The following is a 15,000-nucleotide window of genomic DNA, read 5'->3' on the forward strand; positions in this document are numbered from 1 at the left end:
ACAAGGAGCTCCGCCCAGACGCTCGAGTCACGCCGTCACCTTACCACGCCTCCGACTGCTCCATGTCACCTGACAGGTAGATCTGAGATCACATGACCCAGGTCTGTTCACCCTCTCACCTGTCCACCATCACCTGTCCCCTCTCACCTGTCCTCCCCCTCAGGTCAGGGATGTCAGATGAGCTCCCTGAGGGCCCGGGGCCTGATGTGAAGGATCATGTGACAGTGGCAAGCGGCGGGCAGACTCAGTCGCTGGACCGTGCCCTTCGACCCTCTGCAGTCAGCACAGCAACCGCCCGGCAACACTCACTGGGTCGCAACCAGCCACATCACCACCAAGCAGCTAATCAGAACACAGCACGGACCAACACTGTCAAGGAGGCCAAGTACACACACACACACACACACACACATACACACACACACACACACAAACAAACGTGTCTGTAAACTGTAAATGTGTTTGACCTTTGACCTCCATCTCCTTAGTGACCATCAGATCCCCCCGGCCCCCCCGCCGCCACCTCCTCTCATGCCGCCGGCAGGACAGGTGGCATTCCCAAACAGCTCCGCCCACATCGCTGCCGTCGCTCCTGGTAACCAAGGTAACGTCGTTTTGTTTGTTTATCTACCATTTGTTCTTTAGTTTCTGACCGTCAGTGTGTTGTCCTCCAGGCGGCGCCCTCTCCCGCCCCTACAGCCCCTCCCCTCCCCCGCCGCTCCCGGCCAACTATGTCCCCTCCCCCTCCCGCCCCGGAGGCCAGGCCCCGCCCCTGGCCACTGCCGCGCCCCCGGCGCCCCCCATGATGGACGGCAGGAAGCCTCCCGGTGGACCAAACGTGCCAATGAACGACGCCCGCAGCGACCTGCTCGCCGCCATACGCCGAGGTAGTACTGCAGTATTAGTACACAGCTGTAGTAGTTACTGTGTTCTGGTTGTGGTTCTAGTTCTGATCCTGGTTGTGGTCTGCAGGGATCCAGCTCAGGAAGGTCCAAGAGCAGCGTGAGCAGGAGGAGGCGAAGAAACGAGAGCCGACAGGAAATGATGTCGCCACCATCCTGTCGCGCCGCATAGCCGTGGAGTACAGCGAGTCAGAGGACGAGTCGGAGCCCGACGACCAGGACTGGTCCGACTGATCCCGACAACCAGGCCCAGTCTAAACGATCCTGACGACCAGTGGCGGTCCGACCGATCCCGGGCCCGACGACCAGGACTGATCCCGACGACCAGGAGTGGTACGACTGATCCCGACGACCAGGAGCGGTCTGACTGATCCGGGTCGACCCGGACCACCCTGCGCCACAGGGGAACACGCCCACTGACAGACTGACCGCTACCACCTTTCCTGATTAAAGTCGTAATTTCACAAGTTTTTTCTGTCAACCGACCTCAGACTATTTTTTATTTTTTTTCTTGTAAATTTGCGAGTTTTATTTTTAAACTGTTTCCTCTGACACATGTTTGTTTTTATTCGTTGACAGTTTGTTCAGCTGTTTGTAAATTCTTATTTATATATTTATTGATTGAAAATTTTAATTTTTTGTTGTTACAGGTCGTTGTTTTATTATTTTTAATTTTTAATATTATTGTTGTTTTTAAATATTACAAATATTCTATTTTTGTTTCATTTGTTGTTTTGTTTGTTGTGTAATTATTAACAGTGAACTGTGAATATATTTATATTGATTTATATTGTATTTTGTGAACATTAGTTGCCATGGTAACCAGATGTTACTTTGTGTGACATCACGTGTTGTTGTGAGCATGTGACGTGATGACATCATAGTTCATCCGCTTCTGTGATGTCATCGTTACAGCTGATGATGTAAAAGAAGAAAAACGACTTCCTGTTCCAGCTGACTTAAAGATTTATTGATCCATTGATCAATGGATCATTGATCATTGATCCATTGCCTATTGATCATTGATCCATTGATCACTGATCCACTGATCATTGATCATGGATCATTGATCCATGCTGTGATTCTGCATGTTGGTGGTATTCAAAAGAGAAAACGTTTATTGATAAACAACAACAGATTGTTCTGAGAATAAAAGTGATTATTTAACTTCCTGACTGATGACATGTATTGATAAATATAAATATCTTCAATGGTTGTGATGTTTCTGACGGCCTGCGGGTCACTGAACGCCTCACGGTGTCGCGCGCTGATCATACTGATGAAACTCACCTGTGGGAGTGACGCAGCGGCTCGTGCTGCCTGAGACCCGGCGCGAGTTTACCGAGTGAAGCAGGACGCGAGGACGCGAGGACGTGAGACCGGCGGCGGAATGCAGAAAGGACTCAAGAAATACTTCGTCAACATGGACGAGTACCTGAGCAGCCTCGGCCTCTACCGGAAGATGGTGGCGCGAGACGCCTCCAGCCTGTTCAGGGCCGTGTCCGAGCAGGTGAGCTAACAACGGGACCCGAGGCCCGGGTAGGGGCCGGGAGGCCGAGGAGAGGGGCCGCGGCCGACAGGGGACAGAGAACAGGGTCAGAGGACAGGCGATCAGAGGGGTCAGAGGACAGGAGGTCAGGGGACAGGAGGTCACAGTGTCAGAGGACAGAGGGTCAGAGGTCAGGGGACAGGAGGTCAGAGGACAGAGGGTCAGAAGACAGTAGGTCAGAGGACAGGAGGTCAGAGGGCGGGAGGACAGGAGGTCAGAGGACAGAGGGTCAGAGGACAGGAGGTCAGAGGGCGGGAGGACAGGAGGTCAGAGGACAGAGGGTCAGAGGACAGGAGGTCAGAGGGCGGGAGGACAGGAGGTCAGAGGACAGAGGGTCAGAGGACAGGAGGACAGAGGGTCAGAGGACAGGAGGTGAGGGGACAGGAGGTCAGAGGGTCAGAGGCCAGGATGTGAGGGGACAGAGGGTCAGGGGACAGAGGGTCAGAGGTCAGGAGGTGAGGGGACAGGAGGTCAGAGGGTCAGAGGCCAGGATGTGAGGGGACAGAGGGTCAGAGGTCAGGGGACAGAGGGTCAGATGACAGGAGGTCAGAGGCCAGGAGGTAAGGGGACAGGAGGTCAGGATGTCTCAGCTGGTTTCATCTTTAGTAAACATTTGAGCAGCTTAAGCTACCTATACATCAGAAGACTTGGAAAAGACTCGCGGAAAACTATCAGCTCAGACCTGCTCACATCTAAAGACGAGTGTTTAGTGTTTTTAGTTTCAGACTGAGATTTTAGACAGACTGTGAATCTTGCACGCGAACTATTTACAAGAATACAACGAGATTCTTTTAGCATTATGCTCTTAGTAAAAACTTACTAAATGGAGGAGAAGCAGCTTTTGGCTACAGCTGCTCTAGTTTGTGCAGTGGTTTGTGTTAAAAAAAAAAAACCAACAACAAAAAGAAGAGGAGAAGATGGCACAAAATGCCCCCTCACAAAGCTGAAAAAGGGCTGTTTTTCTGACATGAAAATTTCACCATTTTACATTAAAAAATAGATATTAGGAAGAATAAAGGAAAGGAAAATTTAGAAATAAATTCATGATATACATTTGTGTCCTATTTAATTATAATGTGTTTAATTGAAGAATATTTATCAGCTCTATCAACTTTCATTTAGTTAATACATTAATCATCGATTATTTATTTATGTATACATTTATTCATACATTTTTTTTTTTTTTTTGAAAAATCTTTTTATTGGTATTTATAATTAAACAAAAAACAGGTTACAGATTCTGTAAGTGTACACAATAACTCCCCCCTTCCCCCCACTCCACCCCCCCATCCCACCCCATTGTCCCATATCCTCCACAAAAAATAAATAAATAAATAAAAAATAAATAAATAGAGAATACAACAGAAAGTAGTGCAATAAGGAAAACAGGAGAAAAAAAAAAAAAAAAAAAAAGAAGGTAACAGCTGAGTCGACTGCTAAAATAAAGAAAAAGGCTATACATGTATATATATATATACATATATACAATTGTATATATATATATATATATATATATATATATTTATTCATACATTTTAACTGGGTATCCTTACTGTTCTTTTTACTAAGAATCAGCGCCCCACAAGTCCCGCTTGTGGCCGTAAATATATTACATCACTATATTTTTATTTAGGAATGAGCTTACTAGCATTATTGTGATATTACTTTTTCCTGTCGAAGTCGTTTTACTGGCCGGTCTGGAACCGGGGACCTTTCCCCCGCTCATCTGTTGGTTGTTGATTGTGTTACGTCACTGCGACAAACCCAATACTAGGAAAAGACTGATATGAAACAGTGCAGATTACTAACTTAATCTAAGCGTTGTGACTCCAGTAAGACTCCTAGATTTACTATAGACTTTCAGTTTTTAGTGTGGGACTGTGAAAATCTTTGTGTGTGTGTGTGTGTGTGTGTGTGTGTGTGTGTGTGTGTGTGTGTGTGTGTGTGTGTGTGTGTGTGTGTGTGTGTGTGTGTGTGTGTGTGTGTGTGTGTGTGTGTGTGTGTGTGTGTGTGTGTGTGTGTGTGTGTGTGTATAGTTGTATTACTCTCAGAACTACCACCAGAGGATCCGTCAGCAGTGTGCCGACTTCATGAGAGCAAACAGATGCAACTTTGAACCGGTGAGTACACACAGACACACTCACTGGGTGATATTTTCCTAATCTGGTCTATAATCTTGATTTCAGTTTTAAAGCATCTGGCCTGAAAACTACAGAAACTAGTAAATAACAAAGCAAATTAAATAAGATCAACTTAGAAAAATATAAAAACTATTTTTACTCAACAGTACAACAAATATAAAATAACAGTCCGGAGAGCTTCTGCAGGAAGCAAGACCCAAAATAACAAACTGAGCCTGAAGTCTCCTCTCGGTCCGCTGGTCTCGGCTTGATGGTCTCGGCTTGGCTCTGCTTCAGACTTTCATCACTTGGTTGAGCTTAAACGAATTGTTGTAGTTAGGAAGCCCACGCTGTTAATGTTTGTTAACTTGTTTATTGAGCTATGTTCTATTCAGTAATAGTTTATTACTAAGTTTCCATATGTCCCACGCTCTTGAATGCACCATAGCAGCACCGACCGCCATTGAACGCGCACCATACCTGTGTGAATTGCCGTGCTGTAAATGTTAGTTTTCTCTCATACATCGGTGGATAGATTATAACTTCCTTTGCTCTCTGAACATTCACCTGAATCTCCTGGTTTATATCTCCAAGTCAAGGCTCCATCTGTTCCACTGCCTCAGTTCCGTGTTCAGCTCCACGTTCAGCTCCACATTTAGCTCCACGTTCGGCTCTAGTTCAGCTCTAGTTCAGCTCTAGTTCAGCTCCAGGTTCAACTCCAGGTTCAACTCCAGGTTCAGCTCCACGTTCAGCTCCACATTCAGCTCCACGTTCAGCTCTAGTTCAGCTCCAGTTCAGCTCCAGTTCAGCTTGCACGTTCTCAGATACAGACAGTAAACTATCTTCTGTTTTTTAAGTTTGTTGAAGGTTCATTTGAAAAATATTTGGAGCGTCTGGAGGATCCCAAGGTGAGCTGCTGTGACCTTTGACCCTTCAGTCCACAGTGTGTGTGTGTATCAGTTTGTAACAGAGTGTGTGTTGCAGGAGACAGTGGGTCAGGTGGAGATCAAGGCTCTGTCTCAGCTCTACAGGTGAGAAATCCTCAGGTCCAGAATCCTCCTGAGGCTGAACCAGCAGTCAGCTAACGTGTGTGCGTGTTCATGTGCGCGTGCGTGCGTGTGTGTGTGTGTGTGTGTGTAGGCGGTGTTTCCTGATCTATCGTTACCCGGGGAAAGCTGCCACTGTGATCTCAGAGGACGACTTTGTTGACAAGGTGATCAGCTGATCAGTATCAATAACTGATCGATAAACATCAGCACTTAACTCTGTGATCAAATTAGTCCCTGTTGACCTTCTGTCTTGCCTAGGTGACGCTGTGCTGCTCCATCAACGGTCACTATGACATTGTCTACCCGAGGAGCTACCCAGCCTCCGCCGCGCTCTGCCAGTGTGAGTCCTGATCCCAGACCTGGTTCCAGAGCAGCACCAGGTCTCCACTGGTCTCTCACCTTTACCTGTTTTTACACAAGTTTTTTCTGTCTGACTGTTGTCAGTGCAACGGAGATATAATGGAAGAGCAAACAGGTTCTGTGTGTGTGTGTCTGTCTGTCTGTCTGTCTGTCTGTCTGTGCGTGTGTGTGTGTAGCTCTCTTCTATGAGCTGCTCTATATTCAGGTTTTCGGCTTCGAGGAGGCAGAGCTCTGTCAGGCCATGGAGGCCTTCAGGGTCGGAGGCCGTCGCTATAGAAACAGTCCGTCAGTGTGCAGTGATGTCGACTTTGGTTTCGACACAGCTGAGAACAGGTCCACGCACACACACACACACACACACACACACACACACAGGCCCTCATTTATCAAACGAGCGTATGTCAGAAAGTGAGCGTAAAGTGGGCATAAGATGATTTCTACACAAGCCTCGGCATTTATCAATTTGGACGTGAGCGGACGGTATGATCAGATCTCACGTCTGCTATCAGCTTGCGTACGCAAATTTGAGTCAGCGTGAAGTCCACACGTCTGAGTCTGAGAATTGATCTTAGACTAAAGTATCGATGCCTGGAGCTGATAAAACTCTGTGGTGTTTTGATTTTTAATAGTGACAAAGCAAAACATGTTTAGACTACATCATTTATCATTAATACATAATCCAAAAATAAATACACCCTGCGATCGTGAAATTTCTTTAAACAGAATACCAGCCGAGGATGTTAAATGTTGTTGTCTTCTGCTGTTTACTGTTATGCAGCTCCGACACCGGAGCGTCAGCGTCTCCTTCACCAGTGGTGCTGCCCGAATAGAAACATTTCCAATCAGCGCTGCCACACACTCTTCTGACTAGGACATCATTATTAGTAAATGTAAAGAGGTGAAAATATATCTCCATCATAATAATAGTAATATTCAGATATTATATAGATTATTAGGCTTTATATATCACAATGTAATTACTCAAACCTCGCTGGGAATTTAATAGTCTGCTACTCTGCTGACAGCACCACTGATTTCCTTCTTTTTTTACTTTTTATGCTGCCACACAAAACTAGTTTGTTGTGTTGCAGCTGTTGGGTGTCAGCGCCCTAATATATACCTAATATATTCCTCTTCTTTTTGAATTAAAACTTACTTTAAAACATTGTTTACCTCCTTCAACCAAAAAGCTGAAAACTTCTAAGTCCGTGCTCCAAATGTAAAATACTCACTGAACTTGTTTGAGTTTATAACTAGAAGTACTTTTATTTCATAAACCTCCGTCGCTGCATATTTCTTTAATATGTCTATATTGCCCCTATTGTTAATTGTAACGGTGCACTTTGCTAATAAAGCTGACTTTAGAGGGTGAAAAAATCCTCTTTTTGGCCGTATTGCGCCCTTCGGTGTCGTAAACTCTGAAGGCGCGTCTTCTGAATCAGGTATATATTAGGGCGTGGTATTTAAATTACGCATGTTTCGAGCCGCCACATTTATCAACAGCCGATCATTCTTGCGCTGTGATTGGAGAGATACGATCGTTTGATAAATCACACCTGGACTCTGTCGTAAGACGAAGTATACACTCAGATCTGCGCTCGTTTCTACGCTCGCTTGATAAATGAGGGCCACAGTGTCCTGAATCTCATCAAAGGTCCCCCCTAAACACGTTACACCTGTTTTTGTGTACGCTGCTCCTGCAGGGAGGAGCTTGAGGAGAGCGGAGCTTCTGAGGATAAACGAGCCGCCACGGACGACAAGGTGAGTTCTGCTGATGTCATCATGATGTCATGTTGATGTCATGAGGCCGGGCCCTAACCCTCTGTTTCTATTGGTCAGCCTGCAGAAGCCCCGCCCCCCTCCAGACTGTCTCTACCTTATAAGGTCATGAAGTCTCTGGACGGAGACGTGTACAGGAACCTGGAGTTCGACGTCTGGCAGGACACCTGCAAAGGTACCAGAACCTGAACCTGATCAGAACCTGAACCTGATCAGAACCAGAACCTGAAGAGAACTCTAAAAATATCTTAAAATATTTAATGACATCATTTGTCAGCTGATGCTCAGCCTGGAAGCTGATTGGTCGACAGCCGACCTCATCATCATTAAACGACATTTAATGTTATTGAAGTTATTATTATTTAAAATGTTTGAAATAATGTCTGTCTGTCTGTCTCTTTGTAGAGATGCAGAAGACAGACTACATGGTGTTTGCAGGGAGGCAGTATTTCTTGGGAGACAAGTGTCAGGTAACAACACACAATACTGCAGTACTACAAGTACTAATATTATAGTACTAATACCATAGTACTACAGTACTCATACCACAGTACTAATCCAGCATTAATATTAAATGTGTGTCTGTGTGTGTTCGAGGTTCGTCTGGAGCCGAAGGGGAAATATTACAACGCCTTCATACAGGAAGTAGGAACACACTCCTCGGCTGTTACTGTGTTCATCGAGGAGCTAGGAGAGAAGTACACACACACACACACAGATACACATACAAATACATAGTTCAGTCTGAAGGATCTCCGTCATGGACAGCTGGAGGATTGTCTTCATGTCCCCATGTCCAGGATCAGGAGGACAGAGTCCTGTTGGATGTTTGTGTGTATCCTCAGTGTTGTGCGTACCCATAATGCCTTGCGCCCACCGGTCGACTGGAAGAGTTAAAAATGGCGAGTGAAGAAACGACGCCGGCTGATCGATATTAATATTGATATATTAATATTTTAGTTTACACTGAATATTTGTTATCACATAACTTACAGAACTGTTCAAAGTTCAAACTGATGCGTCTTAGTCTGAAGTTATTAATGTTAATTCATATTTACGTCAGTCAGATGATGAATGATGTGTAAAGTAAACTTAGCTGTTCCATTCACAGAGTTATACATGTTTAGTATGTTAACAGACCGTCTGCTGTTAGCCACTATTGTTATTTATAAATAACTGTTATTGTTGTGTTAAATTAAAATAGAGGATCAGGTGAGTTCTGCTGCAGGATCAGTGAATATTCAGCCTTTTACTCGTAAAATTACTTACCTTCTTCCACAAACATGAAGTTGTGATCTCAGAGTCTCGTCTCAACCTGCAGAGCTGAATTTAATAAGGACCTTCCGCTCTGGACTCTGAGATGTTCCATTAGTGGCTACACCAGAGAGAGGACGGACTCGAGAGTTTATCTGGATACAAAACACATATCCTGTCCTCTGTCCTCTGCAGACACCTCGTCCCTCTCGCTGATCTGAAGCCGGTGAATCCGGTTCCAGCCTGGAACGTCTCTGCTCCGACCAGGAAAGACCTCGGTACATCTCCTCACCTCCACAACTGTCTCCTTCTGTCCTCTGCTGTCTCCTTCTGTCCTCTGCTGTCTCCTGCTGTCCTCTGCTGTCTCCTGCTGTCCTCTGCTGTCTCCTGCCGTCCTCTGCTGTCTCCTGCTGTCCTCGACTGTCTTCTGCTGTCCTCTGCTGTCTCCTGCTTTCCCATGCTGTCTCCTGCCATCTCCTGCTGTCCTCTGCTGTCTCCTACTGTGCTCGACTGTCTCCTGCTGTCCTCTGTCTCCTGCTGTCCTCTGCTGTCTCCTGCTGTGCTCTGCCGTCTCCTGCTGCCCTCTGTCTCCTGCTGTCCTCTGCTGTCTCCTGCTGTGCTCTGCCGTCTCCTGCTGCCCTCTGTCTCCTGCCGTCTCCTGCTGTCCTTGACTGTCTCCTGCTGTCCTGTCTCCTGCTGTCCTCTGTCTCCTGCTGTCCTGTCTCCTGCTGCCCTCGGCTGTCTACTGCTGTCCTCTGCTGTCTCCTGCTGTCCTTGACTGTCTCCTGCCGTCTCCTGCTGTCCTGTCTCCTGCTGTCCTCTGCCGTCTCCTGCTGCCCTCTGTCTCCTGCCGTCTCCTGCTGTCCTCTGCTGTCTACTGCTGTCCTCTGCTGTCTCCTGCTGTCCTGTCTCCTGCTGTCCTCTGTCTCCTGCTGTCTCCTGCTGTTCTCTGTCTCCTGCTGTCTCCTGCTGTCCTCGGCTGTCTCCTGCTGTCCTCGGCTGTCTCCTGCTGTCCTCGGCTGTCTCCTGCTACCCTCGGCTTCCTCCTGCCGTCCTCTGCTGTCTCCTGCCGTCTCCTGCTGTCCTCTGCTGTCTTTGACTGTCCTCTGCTGTCTCCTGCTGTCCTCGGCTTCCTCCTGCCGTCCTCTGCTGTCTCCTGCCGTCTCCTGCTGTCCTCTGCTGTCTTTGACTGTCCTCTGCTGTCTCCTGCTGTCCTCGGCTGTCTCCTGCTGTCCTCTGCTGTCTCCTGCCGTCTCCTGCTGTCCTCTGCTGTCTCCTGCTGCCCTCGGCTGTCTCCTGCTGTCCTCGGCTGTCTCCTGCTGTCCTGTCTACTGCTGTCTCCTGCTGCCCTCGGCTGTCTCCTGCTGTCTCCTGCTGTCCTGTCTCCTGCTGCCCTCGGCTGTCTCCTGCTGCCCTCGGCTGTCTCCTGCTGTCCTCGGCTGTCTCCTGCTGTCCTCTGCTGTCTTTGACTGTCCTCTGCTGTCTCCTGCTGTCCTCGGCTGTCTCCTGCTGTCCTCTGCTGTCTCCTGCCGTCTCCTGCTGTCCTCTGCTGTCTCCTGCTGCCCTCGGCTGTCTCCTGCTGTCCTCGGCTGTCTCCTGCTGTCCTGTCTACTGCTGTCTCCTGCTGCCCTCGGCTGTCTCCTGCTGTCTCCTGCTGTCCTGTCTCCTGCTGCCCTCGGCTGTCTCCTGCTGCCCTCGGCTGTCTCCTGCTGTCCTTGACTGTCTCCCGCCGTCCTCTGTTGTCTGTGACTGTCTCCTGCTATCTCCTGCTGTCTCCTGCTGTCTATAACTCTCTCTGTCTTTGTCAGACTCGGACTCTCGTGGTCAGCGTCATCACCGTCATCGGTACTTCAGGAAGTCCCGCGGCAGCAGCGGGGTGAAGGGGGCGGAGCAGCTGATGGCGCCACCGTCCTACGGCGGTCCGGCACCGTCCGCCCTGCCGCCACGCTTCCAGCCGGGACATCCCCGCCCCCCCCCCGCCGCTGTCCCCAGGCACCATGACCTACGACCCCTACGCCCCTCCACACCACCACCACCCCACGGCCCGGCCGCCCCGCTACGGCGCCAGGTGGGATGCCATCACATGACCTGCCAGCCAATCACAGGCCAGACACACTGACTAATCACCAGCCTCATTAGCTGATCGTTTCGTGTGTGTGTGTGTGTGTGTGTGTGTGTGTGTGTGTGTGTGTGTGTGTGTGTGTGTGTGTGTGTGTGTGTGTGTGTGTGTGTGTGTGTGTGTGTGTGTGTGTGTGTGTTCGTGTGTGTGTTCGTGTGTGTGTTCGTGTGTGTGTTCGTGTGTTCTGGTCAGAAGCTCCACCCGTTTCCTGAACCGTCACCTGATTGGTCCTCAGCTGACCTATTACCACCCCGGCAGGAGATATTACCATGACTACGAGAGCTTCGCCTTCCGGTCTCGGTAAACAAACGGATTCCTAAATGGTTAAATGTTCTGTTCTGTTTAAACGTTGATGATTGGTTCTCAAGTGGTCACAAGACACTAGGTCACCATGGCAAAGGGATCATAAATGACATAACGAGCTGAAACAAATAATCAGTGAATGTAAATAACAACAATACAGGTTCAGTAGATTCTGTATTTATATTCTAATGTTCTGAGTTTCAGGAGATCTATTGACTCAGAAGATTTTGATTAAATGAACTTGTGTATGAATGGGTTGCCATGGTGATAAAGTGATGACTTCCTGTTGGTTAAGTCGCAGTCGGCGCCAGCTGGCAGCGGCACTGAACAAAGAGTGTCAGTTTGGTTTCTCGGAGGCGTCGGAGGAGCCGTCCGACTTGGAGCCGCTCGCCTTCTACCAGCTGGACGACGCCGCCGACACTGTGTTCCCGCCACTGCCGGTGAGTCTGATCGCTGCCTGGCGGTGAGGCGACCGGGCGCAAACGTTCACTCTGTAAGTCGTGTGATCTGGTTCCTCCCACAGGGCCCGGCTGTGGCCCCGCCCCCCTCCCTGGGAGGCCCGCCCCCTCCGCCCAGCTCCTCCTACAGAGTCCAGAGAGGCTCGGGGCCTCTCCCCCCCGCCCCGCCGCCCGGCAACACGCCGGCGTGTTCGTCAGAGGACGACCAGGAGGACACGAGCACGGCGGATGACCAGGGTGAGGCTTTTATTGTGAAAGACTGGCCAGGAAGCTGTTGGACAGTATTTCTGTAAACATGAGATTATTAATATTATTAATCATAACAATAATAATAATAATAATAATAATTATATTGCCTCTGCCAGCCGAGTACACGGAGGAGTACATCTACCTGACTCAGGGTGAGTGACATCACAACGTCTTTAAAAACGCCGCCTGTGGACAGGAAGTGACATCAGTGTGTTTCAGATCAGAGCTACCAGACGTCAGGTGTTTACAGCGCCGCCGAGCCCTCTAGCAACCAGGTAACAGTCTGTACCACATGCCAATCTGACCTCACACTGCTCAGTTAGCGCTCACTGTTCATCACGTCCACTGAAATCAGCGATGCGGACACATGACATCATGACACCATGACCAACTGTTTATAGCCTGTAAACAAATGTTGCCATGTTGCCAACGTCACCATCAAGGTGTTTACAGGTCACATGATCAGTGATGTCATTTCTGTTATTGTGAAAGGACGAACAGGAAGTAGGAACAACTGACTCTCCAACAAGACCAGAGATCAATTACAGCTACACACAGCAGGTACACACACACACACACTGACACACACAGGTACACACACACATACACAGCAGGTACACAAACACAGGAACACACACACACACACACACACACACACACACACAGGTACACACACACACAGCAGGTTAGATGTTGGGCACTGCAGGTCTGAGCAGAGTATGTTCCAGGTGGTGAAGCCGTTGGCAGTGATATGCTCGTCTCCCTCCTCTTCCTCGTCCTCGCCGTCTTCTCCGTCATCACGTCCGGCAACAGCTCACCTGCCAGCAGCCACACAGACACGCTCAGGTACACACACACACACACAGATACACACAGGTATACACACACACACACGTACACACACGCACTCAGGTACACACACACACGCACACACAGGTACAAACTCACATACACAGGTACACACATACAGTTATGTCATTAAAGTGTTTTGTGTTGTCAGTTGCCATGGCGATTCCAGCCGCCTCTCCCTGGTTGGTTAACGAGTTGGGGGAGGCGCTCTGCACCGTGGTGGCTCCACCCCCTTACTCCTACGACCCTAATGGCAGCGACTTACCTCGAGGTCAGATGTCACACACACACAGCATCACAGTCTGCTGCAGCTTCTGTCTAACCTGAGTGTGTCTGTGTCTGTGTGTGCAGACTGCAGGGTCCTCCAGTATTACTTCAACCTCGGCGTCCAGGTGAGATCCTGTAAACTGATTATTATTATTATTGTCAGTTATTTTTGATGAATGAGAAACTATAATTATATATAATGATCGTTAAATAAAGCTTCCTCTGTTTTAGTTTGATTGTTCAAATGAGAATTCTAATAATATTTTTTCATTTTGGAAATAGATCTTTGAATATTGTGTTTTCTATGAGTGAGGTGACTTTATTAATGCATTAATAATGTGTTTGTGTGTCAGTGGTACCATCAGAGCTGCTGGCAGCAGCAGCAGGTGTACTCCGCCACCTCACCGGATTCCTCCTACCCCTACCAGCACTACCCCCCATACCTGAGCCCCGACGCCCCCCTGCACGGTAACACCTGCTCCTATTGGCTCCTCAACAGACCCCGCCCACTCAGCTTAACATAACCATGATGTCACATTACTATCTGCTCGTTAATATCTGCATGTTAATATCTGAATGTTAATATCTGAATGTTAATATCTGAATGTTAATATCTGCATGTTAATATCTGCTCGTTAATATCTGAACGTTAACATCTGCTTGTTAATATCTGCAGGAACAGAAGGTTATAGATTGTATATCAGTCAGATCAGTGCTGAGGAGTATGAGAGTTAATGAGTTAGTTGGCTGACAGGAAGTAGACCGTCTCCCTCCAGTCGATGGTCTGACCCGTTTCTGGTCTTGTGTCCCCAGCTTCTCCTCCTTCGTACCCTGAGACTGCTCGAGGCCCCCACCAGCCCCCCTCCTCCTACCCAGAATCCAGCAGGGCAGGAGAAGGACAGACGGACGGACACGCCGGTCAGTACTGAGTCCTGGTTCACTGTGAGTCCTGGTTCACTGTGAGTCCTGGTTGTGTCTGAGTCCCGATTATATCCGAGTCCTGGAAACAAATATTCAATGAATAATTTTCAAACATTGAAACAACTCGATGATTCAAACTGAACTTCACACGTTTTCTGATCTAAATGTTTTTCTCATTCAGGCCCCGCCCCCTCTGTAGAAGGCCCCTCCCCCACCATTGGCCCCGCCCACCACGGCCCCGCCCCCTCTGCTCATCTATACCCGGATCAGACGCCCCTCCCCCCTCCCCCACTGCTGCACCTGTCGTATGAAGCTCCACCCCCGGCTGCCTACCTGTCCTCGGCCCAGCCCCCTCCACTCCCTCATCCCCCACCCCTGAGCCATCACTCCTCCTACCATTGCCTCCCCCCCTCCGCCCACTGGGGTGCGCTGCAGACGGGAGGCCACGCCCCCCGAGTCTACTGTCCTGCCCCCGGCCCCGCCCACATGGTCAGCTACATCACAGCCCCGTCCCCCCACTACATCCCCCCCCCTATGTGACGCCCCACCTGTTAGCTCGAGGCTAACAACTCCCTGTGTTCAGTAAGCAGCGCTAGCGTCACCAGGAAAAAAAAGGAGATATGAAACCTGTTGTGATGTTTGTTAGCATGTAAGCATGTTAGCCTCACGATCTGCACATGGTAAGTGTTAGCTGGAGGCTAACGGCAGGTCCTGTTGTATCGTTCGGACGCTCCTTAAGTCGTTATTTTTTTATCTTTTTATCACCTCCTGACGGAACATTTATGTTTATTAAAAGCTTACTTTGTAAATGTCGGCCGGCC

At 48.8% G+C, this 15,000-nt stretch overlaps 2 protein-coding genes across 2 annotated transcripts in view; both read left to right on the plus strand.

The window, feature by feature from the left end:
* Positions 1 to 2,077, plus strand: part of LOC131969030 (actin-binding protein WASF3-like) — a 5,080-nt gene extending 3,003 nt beyond the window's left edge. The window contains exons 7-11 of the mRNA XM_059330150.1: positions 1 to 76; positions 164 to 385; positions 489 to 604; positions 675 to 887; positions 973 to 2,077. The exon at positions 1 to 76 is cut by the window's left edge and continues 49 nt beyond it. Coding sequence (XP_059186133.1) covers positions 1 to 76; positions 164 to 385; positions 489 to 604; positions 675 to 887; positions 973 to 1,136 — 791 coding nt within the window. The 3' untranslated portion in view covers positions 1,137 to 2,077. The remainder of the gene's footprint in view (positions 77 to 163; positions 386 to 488; positions 605 to 674; positions 888 to 972) is intronic.
* Positions 2,078 to 2,176: 99 nt separating this feature from the next.
* The window catches only part of alg13 (ALG13 UDP-N-acetylglucosaminyltransferase subunit), a 12,948-nt gene continuing 124 nt past the window's right edge, over positions 2,177 to 15,000 (plus strand). Inside the window, 26 exon segments of the mRNA XM_059330138.1 lie at positions 2,177 to 2,412; positions 4,488 to 4,571; positions 5,429 to 5,479; positions 5,556 to 5,602; positions 5,712 to 5,784; positions 5,879 to 5,960; positions 6,157 to 6,313; positions 7,684 to 7,741; positions 7,820 to 7,934; positions 8,165 to 8,229; positions 8,357 to 8,457; positions 9,209 to 9,291; positions 10,822 to 10,973; positions 10,975 to 11,081; positions 11,325 to 11,432; positions 11,731 to 11,875; positions 11,959 to 12,130; positions 12,259 to 12,294; positions 12,362 to 12,417; positions 12,635 to 12,703; positions 12,871 to 12,988; positions 13,143 to 13,262; positions 13,343 to 13,383; positions 13,612 to 13,726; positions 14,072 to 14,176; positions 14,361 to 15,000. The exon segment at positions 14,361 to 15,000 is cut by the window's right edge and continues 124 nt beyond it. Of these exon segments, the coding sequence (XP_059186121.1) occupies positions 2,293 to 2,412; positions 4,488 to 4,571; positions 5,429 to 5,479; positions 5,556 to 5,602; positions 5,712 to 5,784; positions 5,879 to 5,960; positions 6,157 to 6,313; positions 7,684 to 7,741; positions 7,820 to 7,934; positions 8,165 to 8,229; positions 8,357 to 8,457; positions 9,209 to 9,291; positions 10,822 to 10,973; positions 10,975 to 11,081; positions 11,325 to 11,432; positions 11,731 to 11,875; positions 11,959 to 12,130; positions 12,259 to 12,294; positions 12,362 to 12,417; positions 12,635 to 12,703; positions 12,871 to 12,988; positions 13,143 to 13,262; positions 13,343 to 13,383; positions 13,612 to 13,726; positions 14,072 to 14,176; positions 14,361 to 14,719 (2,739 nt within the window). The 5' untranslated portion in view covers positions 2,177 to 2,292 and the 3' untranslated portion in view covers positions 14,720 to 15,000.

This window comes from Centropristis striata, chromosome 1 (assembly GCF_030273125.1).
Source record: "Centropristis striata isolate RG_2023a ecotype Rhode Island chromosome 1, C.striata_1.0, whole genome shotgun sequence".
In the NCBI taxonomy this organism is placed as follows: domain Eukaryota; kingdom Metazoa; phylum Chordata; class Actinopteri; order Perciformes; family Serranidae; genus Centropristis; species Centropristis striata.